The sequence below is a fragment of the Triturus cristatus genome, chromosome 5_1 (genome assembly GCF_964204655.1).
Source record: "Triturus cristatus chromosome 5_1, aTriCri1.1, whole genome shotgun sequence".
Classification (NCBI taxonomy): Eukaryota; Metazoa; Chordata; class Amphibia; order Caudata; family Salamandridae; genus Triturus; species Triturus cristatus.
In genome coordinates this window covers 281,621,058-281,634,618 of record NC_140587.1, presented here as the reverse complement: position 1 = coordinate 281,634,618, position 13,561 = coordinate 281,621,058, and the positions used below count along the sequence as shown (strand labels likewise).

Genomic DNA, 13,561 nt, shown 5'->3' with positions numbered 1-13,561 from the left:
TAGTGGAGGTGGCCAAATTTACAATTCACTGCCAGTTCTTTTAGTGCTGCTACATAGTCTTCTACTGTTTCTGTGACATTTTGTTTCCACTGAAAAAAATCGTTATCTGTCTATGTCAGTGCAAATAACCGGTTGATAATGGCAATCCAAATTGGCTATGGCATGCTGGAACACATCCGTGTCCTCTGCGTCTCGTGTTTTCTTTACCATACCCTCGTAGACCCTTAACCCTTCAGGACCCAGATTGTGTAGAAGAATTCTCTTCTTGCGTTTGCTAGAAAAATCCTCCTCCTCTTCGTCCTCCAGGGCGGATAGGTACTTGAGGAAGTAGCACTTCCAGTCGGCCCACTTCATGGCCGGCTCCCCTGGTTTCGGGAGGAAGGGGACTGGGTTGGTCAGGGAGAAGGTTTGTGCGCACATCTTGCTGGACCAGCTGCAGTGGATAGGAGGAGACTGCTCACTTGAGAAGGGGGTGCTTTCTACCCAGCTCCTGTACCCCTGGAATGCTTGTCCTAGGAGTGATGAGGTGTGTGTTGCACTGCAGGGCTCTGCGCTCAGGATGTGCATCGGGGATTGCCTGGAGGTCGACTGCCGCTACGATGGCTGCCTTTGACCTGTGCCTTTATGCTGCTCTGTGGCTTACAGATGGCATGTAGTGCTGGGGTGCTGGATGGGCAGTATGCGTGTCCTCACACACGCGCGTCTAGGATGGCCGCCGATGTGTAGTACACCTTCTTTCAGCGCGAGGAGTTAGCACGCTCTTCAAAAGTGCTGGTAGCGGTTGCCAGGGATTAATTGCCTCGAACGCGGTGCCGCGCATGGGGGAGTAGTTGCATATAAACTCCCACTGTGTGCAGCGACGCCGCTGCTCCCCTCTCTAACTGACCTCAGTGGTGGTGATCGGGGCTGAAACTGCATCCTGGAAGATCTGCCTGCACGGTGTTGCTCACAGGCTCCGGCGCGTTGCAGAGTGCACGTGGAGGTTAGTCCGACTCGTCGCCAGTTGTAGGATCCATCTTGTCCCCGTAAAGAATCACCAGAGCCAAGGGTGAGTTACAAGCTCCTTTATTGTAGAGAGGGAGAGCCGGCACATAGTCGTACGAGCGCACCTTGCAAGCCTCGTCTCGTGTACACGTCACTCCGATTCCACCAGCCCCACCGGAAGTGACGTGGTGCTGGAACACGACGCCACATGTGCTAATCCGACAGTGTATTTATGTGCTTTTAAATATACCGACCAAACCTGTAAACCGCATCATTCATGATAAGTGATTATGTTCAAAATCCTGGATAATTCTCTTACTATTCCTGGCTGAGACCTGACAAATATGAGGTTTCCCAATGTGCATATTATTCAAACTCCAAATTGTACTACCGCCCCTCACTTCGAAATGGCGGTCCAACTTGACTTTCTCCTTAGACGAGCATCATATTACGCGGCTGCCTCGCTTATTTTAGCATTCCCATTGGCAAGCTGAAGAACACGGCAAAAGGCGACGAATAGGCTGCTGGGCCTTCAAGAGGGTCTCCCTTTCTTATTTAGAACTGGCGCGCGGTTTCGGTGGCGGCCAGTAGAGGGCGCAGGAGCTCCGCGGAAAGCAGAGGGCCGCTCGCAGAGCGCGCGAAAACTGGCAGGCGTGTCCGGGGCGGAGCAGCCCGGGGCTGCAAGGCGTGGGAACCGAAGCCCGGGAAAGCGTAAGGAGGCACAGAAAAAAAGAGAACCCGCGCTGCCGGTTCCGGGAGCGTTCGCTTGGTGGATGTAGCGCTGAGCGTCGCTTCACAGGCAGCCCTGAGCTGCGATTCCATCAAAGGTCGTGCACCACGCCCACATGCGTCCAACTTTCGCTCTTTAACACTGCAATGCGACTTTTATAGAGTTGGTCTTTTATGCCCGCTGCGCAGTTGTGTTTTTTTTTTTTATTTGTTAAACTGCTCTAATAGGATGTGTCGGAAGCCGAACTGGGCGCATAATTTTCAGTTATTTACTAGTGTACATGTTTCAGCTTTATGTGTTGTGTATTTAAATTGTTTTCTTGTGCGTTGAGGGTGTCTGTTTTTCCAAAAAGTTATTATCCCACCTCCAAACTTAAAAAAATAGCAAGTAACTGTGCCTAGCAACTCAGCCGCTGAATTTGTCAAACTTGTAATGAGTAGGCAGGTCCAATGTGAACTACGCTTTGATATGCATTTTCTGACCGGGTGGGACACAATGCGAAACTAGTCATTTTCATTTTAGGTTAAGAGATAGGCAATTCTTCTCCCCTTTTATAAAAATGCCCTTGCTTTACTTGTTTTATTACTTGGGCTCCTGGTTAGCTGCTAAGGTGCGATTTTCAGCGGTTTAACTTGCATTCTAGGAAGTGCTTCCACCATTAGACAAGCATGGGCTTGAGGCAGCTGCAGTACACTACTATTAGTTTGAAACAGTGGTGTCAATAGAAGTGATTTTCAGTAGGGGACAGAGTACACGGCCACAGATTGAACTGATGGTGCAACCTACAAAGAGTGGCTCTTAGAATCGGTGCTTTGCAATGAAATGTAGTTGGGCACATTAATGTTTCGAGGTGCGGTGTCTGCTTTTTTTCTCCACCCGGTGTCGCTCCCGTCATGAAGCAATAGTGTACAGCTGTGGTGGTGGGGCTCACCTAGCCCATCTCTAGAGATGCCACTGGTTAGATACTAAGCCAGAGTTGATGGAAGGTGTTACACAAGAAAGGGGGCTATTTATGCAGGTTTCCCAACCCTCATTTTTTCTCCAGTGCGTGTGTCTGAAAGGAGATATCCCAACACCTTGCCCCTCCTCCCCCCCCCCAAGTTCAGAAAGGAGGGCGGCGTTTTAAATGTTGATGGTGAATGCATACTTGAATACATTAAAAGGCTCTAACGAGTGGCACTTGGATTTAACGAGGCACCACATAGCCCCTGATTGTTCACCGAAGGACGTTATTGCGTCTACCAAGGCGGACACTTTTTTATATTCACCCTTTTTCAAGGTTCTGGTATCGAGTATTGTGCCCAAGATCACATTAAATCAAATGGAGTTGGGGCTTATGCCTAGTCTCGGTACAATCGACCCATTGCGGGTGTGACTAAGAGTGGATTTCTCATTTTAAGGTAAATCCTGGCAAGGGGACAATTACCACCTCGCCGCCCCCTTCCTCCCAGCCCTTGTGGGCGGGGGTCGCGTGTAAAGTGATTAGCACATGCTCTCCACAAATGGTCTCTCAGAATGTTCTCTGAAGGGTGGGCGTGGAAGTGGGGGCAGGGATCCGTGGCGACACTTGTCTTTTCATGTAAGGTGCCGTGCTGAGCACTGGGCATTAAAGTTAAACCGGTCTTGTAGTTCGAGCAGGGTGGCGAGTATGCAGTCCTAGTGCCGAGTTCCTCCCGGCGAGGTAAACCCTCCCCAGCAGGGCCGCGCCGCCCACCCCCGGCAGCAGGAATGCTGCAGAGAGCGCCGAGCGCGCGGCGACCAGAAGGCATGAATCAGCACATCCAGCTGAGCGCTGCCTGCTCTTCGCAGCTCGCGCTGCTGTCACCTGTGCACCGGGGCTGGAGTCGGCACGCTTTCACCTGTGCCGGCTACGCAACTCTTGCTTTCACCGGTACACACTGCCTTTGTGTAGTGAGTCTTCTGTCACCACTGAGTCCTCATTTACCAGTGCAAGCTGGCTTTAATGATCCCGCTTTCACCTGCGCACGCTATTTGCAGTTAACCCGCTTTCCTGTGCATGCAGTTTGCAGTTAACCCGCTTTCACCTGTGCACGCTGTTTGCAGTTAACCCGCATTCACCAGTGCAAGCTGGCTTTAATCATCCCGCTTTCACCTGTGCACGCTGTTTGCAGTTAACGCGCATTCACCAGTGCAAGCTAGCTGTAGTGATCCCGCTTTCACCTGTGCACGCTGCTTGCAGTTAACCCGCCTTCACCAGTGCAAGCTGGCTTTAATGATCCGCGGTGCTGGCACTGAGCCCGTGTTCACCTGTGCAACTCTCGCTTTCTCGGGTACACACTGCTTGTAGTGAGCCCGCATTCACCAGTGCACGCTGCCTGTAGTGCCCTGCTTTTTCACCAGTGCTGGCTTTCCTACTCTCACTTTCACCGGTACACCTGGTATGCAGTTTGCCTGTGTGCGCTAGTACCTGCTGCAGGCAGTTAGCATGATTTGAAGCAGATCGCCGCTTTCACTGGTGCACCTCACTGTTCACGCAGATGCTGCACTCACCCGCTGAGGCTCCGGGGAGCGACCTAGGCTACTTTCCTCTTCACCGGCTTTACATTTAGGAATCCGGTGCAGGGGTGTGTCGCGTCCGGCGCATGCTTTCTCTCCAGCAGTAAATCTAGCTCAGACAGGTTCTTCTGAAGCCCAGCATCAGAGCAGGGTTTTCAGGTGAGAAGCTGGCTTCTCAGCAAGTCCTTTCAGTGCTCTTCGACCGTTAAGTGCAGACAGATAATTGTATTTGTGTGCCACACATATTCCAACATTCGAAACCTGAGCGTGAAGGTGCATGCACTCGATAGCGCCAAAAGGACTTTGCAATAAAGCACTGCTCAAGTCTTTTTTTAACATACATTTTTAGTGTGGTCGCATAGGGCTACTGTATTCAGCTTAATTCCTACGAAGACAAGCTTGTTCCTATGGTCTACTTACTTACCTCGGGTTGGTTGCGCTGCTTTACTTCCAACGCAAGGGATTTGGTGGACGCTTGTTTTCTTTCTCTCCAGAGAGAGGTAATCAACCTACGCTTACTTTTGGTAGGCGTGAGTGCTCACTTTCTCTTGTGTGCAGTAGGTCATTAGACTATTGCTTTCACTACTCTCTTGGTTCACCCAAGGATCGATGGTTTTGTCTGCTTGTTTTGTCATAGGGTAGGTTTGCTGACATGTCTTATTTCCACGGGAACAGATTTATTGGACTATTTTGTTTATCTATGGATGGATTTGTTGGACTGTCTTCTTTCTTCATGGATTGGTTTCTTTCCCCATGGATTACTTGACTGTTTAGTTTCTAGAGGGGGAGGTTGCAGAGCAACCTGCTCTCCCCCAGTGGTTAGGTTTGGTTTCACCCTAAAGGTGGGTTTGCCAGGTTTCTTTATTTCCCATGAATTATGTATGTTAGTTATTGCTGTCTCAAGGAGCAACTGTGCTACATTACTTGGCTTCTCACAGGATAGCTTTGCTAGAATACTTCTTTTCAGGGAGCATGTGTATTAGACTAGTATTTTCTCATTGGTCGGGTAGAGGGAGTATGGGCGTGAATGTCACTTTTATTTTCTCCAGAATAGATTCGTAAGACTCTGTTTTGACTGTCCTCCTGTTAAGAGTGGAGTGTTTGCTGCCTCTCTAGGAAGCGTACTAGACTGCTCGGTGTCTTCTGTGATAGGTTTGGCAGGCAGCATGCTTTGCTGTGAGTATGTTAAATACAGGGCTTGCTTCTGGCGTGGTAGGATTCTTGCTCGTGCTCCCCTCCTGGGGTGGTTGGTGGATGGAACGGGTTAGCGGCGTGGTTACTCGTGAGGTCGGTGCTTTCCCTGAGAGTACCGCCAGGCTCAGCCTTGATATACTACAACAGCCTCTTGGTATTGACATCTCCGGTGTGTGACAACCTTACCCCTCCCCCATTTGGTCTGATTTGTTTACATGTGTCAGCTGAAAGTCTCAGGGTGCCACATGCTCAGCTCAAGGTGGTTTGTAAACGGAGGGTTCTGTGCCCGCTCGGGTGGGTGCGACTCCCCTGAGGGGGAAAGAGACTGAGTTCTGCTGCGGAAAAGAAAACTTGTTGGATGCGTCATGGTCTCCTGGGAGTACGACCCTGGCTGTGTGAGGGGTGGGCGAAAAAACTGAACCCCGCAATCCTGGCCACCCTACTGCGCCAGGTTCCGCTCAAGGAGAGAGCGCTCGGCTCTGCCGAGCCGGTGTGTAAACCTGCCCCTGCCGAGGTGATAGTGCACGGAAAGACGGCCTCCGCTCTCTAGTGTTTTACTATGTTTACTTCCGCCGCGCTGCCGAGTCATGAATGGGTTAAAGATTTACTACTTACTGCAAGGACACCCGGCGCGGGACCAGCCTGCCTGTGTGGCGAGCCCTGCCCCCCTCTTCCGCTAGTGGGCGGCCCGGGGCGCCCGGCTACGCCCCCCTCGCCTGGCCCGACCCGCAAGCTTTGGCGGGAAAATGTAGGAGGATCTCCGGGCTGAGGCTATAAAGGGGAGCGCGACCAGCCCCCTGCAGACGGAGTGTCTGCTGCCAGCGGAGGAGCTCTGCTCGGTGCTGCCGACCCTCCCCTTGGACCTACTGCCCCGGAGACCATCACCAACCCGTCCGGGCTGACCCGCCTACCCCTGGGATCTGTGGATTTGTGTCTCCGGTCTTTTCTTGGGAAGGATTCTGTATCCAGCCAGGGAGCCTGTGCCTCCCACTGCCGCTGACGCACAGGGATTGAGCCGGTACGAGCTGCTCTTCATCCGGCGTTTGTACAAAGTCTCACAGCGCCTGCCTTCTGCCTGCCGAGGGAGTTTACATGAGATGTCAAACTGACTTTAGGAATTGAGTCTGTCTGAAGATGTGTGTGCCAGACGGTTGTGCCACTCGCTGCGTCTCTGGGCATCTTATAGACTAGACCAGCCGGCTTTGTTCTTATGAGACATGGCACGCAGTGCCACACCATACTAGCCTTTTCTGTTTTCACTCTTGTATCCTTGGAGACGTGACCGGCAAGTGTGCCACTCTGCTCTTTCAGGCGCTGCCTCTCCAATGAGTAGTGGGCAGTGCCACCGTACGTGTGTTGGGAGGTATGGCAGACAATGGTTTGGGCGCTTTGAGTGTTTTTAACACCCTCTCTTACTCGCTCCGTGCCTAGGGACTGGTGCGAGCCCTTCAGTCGTAGGTGACGTAATTCACCGCTTGGCACCTTGTATTGGCGCACGTTATTATATACCGGCGAGGTGGGCAGACAGTAGCACCCGTGCCACCTTGTATCGGTGCGCATTACATCTCGGGGAGGTGGACAGACGGTGCCTTCTGTGTCACCTTGTACTGGCTCACAGTATACCCTGGCGAGGTGGACGATACCACCCGTCGCTGTGCCCATTGGTATGGGTGAGCCTGCGTTAGCCCCGTAGATTTCCATGTACTTGCTTTTAAACTTACAGCCGGTTAAACACAGCCCAGGTTGCAGTCACGGTTGTGTAATGAGACCGGCGTTTTATGGTGCGGGCGCCGCTCCCCACCCCTTACCCTCGCCCCTCCCGTCTGCTGCTGTCAGGCGCTGCAGCTTTCTTGGAATCACAGGGTGGTTCCCGACTTCTTTCCTGAGGCTGGCTCGGTACCTTGCCAGTGTGAATGCATGCCAGTGCAGGGGGGCTGTGAGGATGAGCACTGGTAGGGCTGGAGAGACTACAGTGGGCGACCTGCTAGCTACATGGGTGTGGAGGGCTCGTGGTGTTTCCTCGTATTGCGGTGCTTTTGCCCACGTTGGCGTGCCATGCAGTGGCCAGCGCTGTCCCGAACCTAGTTTCCCTGTGACGTGTGGTACTAGTAAATTATTGCAAACTACTACCTTTCTTTGGCGGAAACCGCACTGTCACACGATGTCTCCGCTTCGTTTAACACGCTTCTAAATTGTCATAGGTGCGATAGGACGGAAGTATTGAAACTAACTGGTCAATGTAGTTGTCTGTCCAGGATTACAGATTGTGCTTGAGCTATATGCATCTGATTACAACATGCGCCCAGTAGTTGCAAACAGCTCGTTTGTGCGCGTGCACACTGCTAGTCAGGACGCACACCTGTGCACCAGGGTTCCGTGGGGGTGCGGTTCATGGCGGTGCCTTTGCTGGGGGTCCGGTGTCTGTAGCGCGCAGCCACCACCTCCGTTCCTGTGACATACGGGGCAGCTGGAGGGTCTGCCGATGTCGTGGGTTGGTGGTCGTCGCACCACCCTCTCCTCACCTTCTGCAGCTGTCCTTCAGGGTCACGCGGAGGGCGTTAATTGATAAGTGCTGAATGCATGTTGGGGCTGGGCAGTGGTGGGGCACTGCAGTGAAGAGCTGAGGTGTGGTGCAGCGTTAGGGAGGAGTACTCAACTGTTGGTAGCTAGGTGTGGTGCTGAGGTATTTGCGGCTGGGTCGATTTGCAGCAGGGTGAACTGCAAGGGGAGGCCAGGTATTTGCTAGTGAGGCTTGAGTGCATGGTTTCAGGTCCGTGGTGCCGGCGTGCAGCGTCCGCCTATGGTTTCTTGCCCAGACCCCCCCACACCTCCCTGGATTCCTCTGCAGCTGTCACTGTCCTGCCCGCCCTTGTTTAAAGCCCTGGAGCAGAGCCGCATTGCTCTGCACTTAAGTGCCTGTCACATAAATGCACCGGCAACTCTCACTTCCTCCTCCCTCCTTGTATGTAAGATCGGGCGTGTCGTAACCCTCTCGTCGCCGGCTCTGCCTGCTTGCGTTGTGCTGCCAGGGAGGCAGTGAATGGCTGTTTATGTAGCTTCATAGACTGAATGGCATTTAAGCGCTTACAGCTAGCACAGTTCCCTAAGACTTCTTTAAAACATGCACTTGCGATTGTGTGCGCCTTAATTTTGCAAAGTGGGAACCTCGTGTGTGTACAGTAAGGCCCCACGCTCACAACATCTGTTAAGTGCTGTTGCCCGAACTAGAAGTGTATTTTGCTGTTATATTGGTAATGTGAAGATCAGCTGGCAGGGGAGTGTCCTGGAGTGAAATGTTGCAGTCGGTTTTTGAAGGCAGACCGTGCATGTGAGGGGGGTATATGCGTGTAAGAGAAGTGAGTTGTACTACACGACAGGGTAGCTGTCTTGCCGATTGTTAGATTTCAGGTTAATCAAACTAGTTATCCTCGCAACTCTACTATTGCCTCTGTTCATTTGTGTACCTTTTAGCATGCTTTATAAACGCGTAAATATGTTTTTTTTTTCTCTCTGGCCCCCAAAACAGACTGCCTTTCAAGGGTCCCCTGACATTACTGTGTGCTTCCAGCATGTCGAGAGACATGGAAGCACCAAGCACCCTGGGATTTGTAGTTTCAGCCTCCTCCATTCTATAGTTATACGAGTCCCAGCATGCTTGGGTGAATAAACAGAAGTGGCCTAGTCACCTTCATGGCGTGGGTCCAGGTGCACACTACGCACTGCCTGGAGGGATTATTTGCACAGATAGGGCAGGCAGCCCTGACTTACAATGAGTGTGGGATGTTGTGGGTCTCGCGCTGTGAACTGCATTCCTGGTGAGTTAGTCGGTCTAACTGTAGTGTCCTCTCTCCTCTAGGCACCATGCCATCCAACGCCAGTGTCCCGAGCCGCGGCTACGACTGCGAGTACGACTCGATCCAGCCCTACTTCATCTACGAGGACGACGATGACGTGCAGCTCTACGGCGCCCTCCCGCAGGGCCTGCAGAGCCAGCTGCAGCCCCCGGCGCCCTCCGAGGACATCTGGAAGAAGTTCGAGCTGCTGCCCACCCCGCCGCTCTCGCCCAGCCGCCGCTCCAGCCTGGGCGGCGGCCTCTACCCGTCCACGGCCGACCAGCTCGAGATGGTCACCGAGTTCCTGGACAGCGACATGATCAACCAGAGCTTCATCTGCGAGCTGGACGACGAGGCCTTCAAGTCCATCGTCCTCAAGGACTGCATGTGGAGCAGCTTCTCCGCCAGCGCCAAGCTGGAGAAGGCGGTGTCTGAGAAGCTGGCCAACTACCAGGCTGCCCGCAAGGAGCAAGGCACCGTGGGCCCGCCGCCTGCCACCCTCCCTTACGTGCCTGACCTGGGGCCCGCCTGCATCGACCCCTCGGTGGTCTTCCCGTACCCGCTGACCGAGAGTCTGCCGAAGGCCAGCCCGCCCAGCCCAAACGTGGAGCTGCCCAGCTGCATGGACACCCCTCCGGCCACCAGCAGCAGCGACTCAGGTGAGCTCTGCCGCTGACCCGTCTTCCGCGCTCAAACTGCAAAAGTAAAAAAAAAACCTGTTTTTCAGCGTGCCCTCAGATCCACCCTACCCATCTACACACACACACACACCACCTAGTAGAGACATGCTACCATGGTTCTCTTGGGGACTTTACTACCCACCAATCCATACTAGAATGCCCCCGCCCCTCCCTCGGATTTCAACTCTGCACCCTTGGCTTCTTAAAATCGGCACAGCACCTGCCACTGCTGACCTAGGCAGTGCCATGCCACCCTCCTCTGCCCATGCTCCAAACATGATCCCCGTCAGGGCACCTCCCAGTTGTCCAACCTATTTTTGGACTCGGTCCTCTGAAAGCTCTTCCTTTCATTTGAATTTCTATTCCTTCCTTGACCAATCCATTCCTTCCAAGGGGCACTGCTAACCACTCTTCCATATATGGCGCCTCTGCAACATTCACAACCACTCTCCTTCACCACTGATGTGCATTCGCCCTGACAGGTGTTTGATTTAAAAAAAATAATAATAATAATTCTCAACAGTACTATTTTTTTTATACCACTCCTGCAGCCAAAGAATCACCCTAGTAGGTTTTGCTGTTTACTTTTTATTTCGCTTGTGAACATTTAGTGAAAATGTTATCTAGTACAAGAATTCGACTGTATAACCCACTTACATTTTTTTTTATGAAACTCGCAAAAAACGTAACTTTTCCCTAGGCCTTTTTGGAATGAATTGTTACAAGCAACAGTACCATGGCACTGAATTAAGAGTGGTTAGGAAAAGAAGAAATGTATGCAGATGGGACGTGTATTCTGTAACACAATGGCCATGTAGTCCAGTCTTTTGAGCCTCTAGCAGAAAGAGTGGTGCCTTGCCCATTGCAGAGGGATATTTGGTACTGTTGAGTGTCTTGGCTGGGTGGTAGATACTGCTTTACAAGAGATAAACCAGTGGCTGGTTAGCTATGCTTACTTAGGCAAGATACCAAGCTAACCATCTCCGGTTTGGCCATAACTTGGTGTTTGGGGATGGCTGGACTCGTTGCTAGCTCCGTCTAACCTAGGGTAGTAGTTGGTGTTGCAAGGAAACCATTTCTTTCCGTGGCAGTCCTAAGAGGAAAGTTGCATAAGCGAAAGCTGTACCACTAACCAGGTTGTGGAAAGAGCGAAAGCATCACTTCATGTCCTGGGAAAGTTCAGACCCTTCAGTTCCTTTCACCAAGAGTTATACGTTCTCGGGGCATTGTTTTGTCAAAATCTTCTGTGAACTTGATCGTGGCACCGTCACCAGGCTTCCTGACCATTGTGGAATGTGTCCAGACACTGGGCTGGTTTCTGGAGCACAATGGGCAGTTTTATGGGCGGCTTGTGCAGATTTAGGATTCGCCATGGCCTTTTCTTCTACTTTATTTCAGGGATGTGCGCCCTCCTTCAGTTGCACAGAAGCATGACCTTGCCCTTGTGGTACGGGTTCAGTCGCCTGACCGAATAGCCTCTACTTTTTAAGACCTCACGAGGGATTCAAGCATGCCTGATTGAAATGGAAATATGTACTACTATTGTGTGGTTCTTGAGCTATGCCTGGTAATTTGCTGTCCCGCATTAACATTGTTTTCTTTGTATCTTCTTCACAGAAGAACAGGATGACGACGATGATGATGATGATGATGATGATGAAGAGGACGAGGAAGAGATTGATGTTGTCACAATTGAAAAAAGGCAACCTACAAGCAGGAAGCCTGAATCTCGTTCCCACCAAAGCCCTCTCGTTCTCAAGCGGTGCCATGTCTCGATCCAGCAGCACAACTACGCAGCGCCCCATGGCCCAATTCACCAACACGATTACGCTGCGCCCCCCTTGACGCGGACAGCTTCCTCTAAAGCAGACTACCCCTCTGCCAAGAGGGTAAAGACTGACCACAGCAGCAGAGTGCTCAAGCCCATCACCAACAACCGGAAGTGCACAAGTCCTAGGACATCAGACTCCGAAGAGAACGACAAGAGGAGGACTCACAATGTTCTGGAGCGCCAGAGGCGGAACGAGCTCAAGATGAGCTTCTTCGCACTGCGCGACCAGATACCAGAGGTGGCGGACAATGAAAAGGCACCAAAAGTGGTGATCTTGAAAAAGGCCACAGAGTACACACTGACTATTCAGGCAGATGAACAAAGACTGATTGCAGAGAAAGAACAGTTGAGGAGAAAAGGCGAACAGCTGAAACAGAAGCTTGAACTGCTGAGGAACTCTTGTGTGTAGAGGCCCTTTGAGGACCTTGGACTAAGTAGTCTCTTGGGGGCTTGTCTGTGGCGTATCGTTGCAGGTGAGTCTTGGATGGGACTCGCTATGGCAGAGCCAGCTTGTCGTGCATCATGACATGTTGGCAGCATTGGACTATTCAGTGTACAATATACTTTGTGAACTGCATGAATTCCAGCAGACTGTTCAACTACACAACCTTGGCTGGATCATAACTGATTCTGCCTAGACCTCAATACTGCCTCATAATTGAACCACGGGCATGAGTCCGTGACTGGGATACCTTTGCTTGGGATGACATTTTCTACTGTTTCTTTGTTTTACAGTTATTTGTATTTAAGACCTTTATTTTTCATAATTAGCAAATGCCCAGGGTGTGAATGGCTATGAAAATATGTATACAAACTATTGCTGACCTATCTATAATATCCTTAACAAATCTTTATAGTAAAATATGTATTAATATTCACCTAAACAGTGGCAGCAAAATTTAAGGCAATGTTTTTCTTCAGTTCGGGTTTGTAGTACCAACTGTATTAACTTGGTGGTTATTTCTACATACATTTCTTTTATCAAAGTTCTATTTGATCATGTTTTGTATTTTAGATCTTACTATCACGTTAAACAACTGAGTTGCTGCTGAATAAATCTTTGACCACATTCTACTTTCGTTGTTGTGTAGCATTCTTCTCTGGTACTCCTGTGCGAAGCCTTCCTTTTAATTAGGCTATGAAAACAGTATGGATCCCACTAACGACGCGTTACCTGTCTCCTGCTGTCAGTGACCGTTTCGGTACTGTTGAAGTGTTGACCAAAGTAAGTTGGGCCTGGCTTGTTTTTGATTCGAACAATGGATGTCCTGAATTCTAAAGTTTAATACAGATGTGAACGCTGCTGAATAAAACCATGGAGACACCCAAATAGTAAACTGTATTTTATAGAAAGCCTGTAACTGTGCTGTGAACTTATTAGTTCATGCTAAACTTCAACACCATTCCGAAAGCTTACCACATAGTTGTACTCGATTGACTTGTAAATTGTGATACTCACACCAGCTGCCTGGGGTGCCATGAAGGGTATTAGAAGCAAGGTATGCCCAAAAGGTTTGTAGGATGTAAACTTTTTTTGTACCCCTTTAGAGATTTTGTACATTAAGCCTGCTCTGAAGCCCTCTTCAGTTGGTGGCAGCAGCTAGAAGAATATCTCGTGGCAGGGACCAGATGGGTTGAATTAATGGAGCATATCCGGCTGGTAGGAGGACCCATGTTCACCTACATAAGACTGGATACACACTTCGAACAGGTTTTCATTGCACCTACCGCGCCATCTTGTTTACTCAAGTGGTGATTTTTGAAGCTGCATAGACCATGGGTCTTACTATTT

General features: G+C 50.9%; 1 protein-coding gene across 5 annotated transcripts; it reads left to right on the top strand.

The window, feature by feature from the left end:
* The first annotated feature begins 1,566 nt into the window (after window positions 1–1,566).
* Window positions 1,567–12,843, top strand: MYC (MYC proto-oncogene, bHLH transcription factor). 5 transcript variants are annotated; one of them, XM_085604950.1, is made up of 3 exons: window positions 1,567–1,811; window positions 9,282–9,917; window positions 11,556–12,843. In XM_085604950.1, the coding sequence occupies exons 2-3, from the start codon at window positions 9,287–9,289 to the stop codon at window positions 12,176–12,178; spliced, it is 1,254 nt and encodes a 417-aa protein (XP_085461076.1). In that variant the 5' UTR covers window positions 1,567–1,811; window positions 9,282–9,286; the 3' UTR covers window positions 12,179–12,843. The 5 variants fall into 5 exon arrangements, with proteins under 5 accessions (XP_085461076.1, XP_085461078.1, XP_085461077.1 ...); XM_085604952.1 differs by having other exon boundaries at window positions 1,672–1,695; XM_085604951.1 differs by lacking the exon at window positions 1,567–1,811 and adding an exon at window positions 3,311–3,395.
* The last annotated feature ends 718 nt before the right edge of the window (window positions 12,844–13,561 follow it).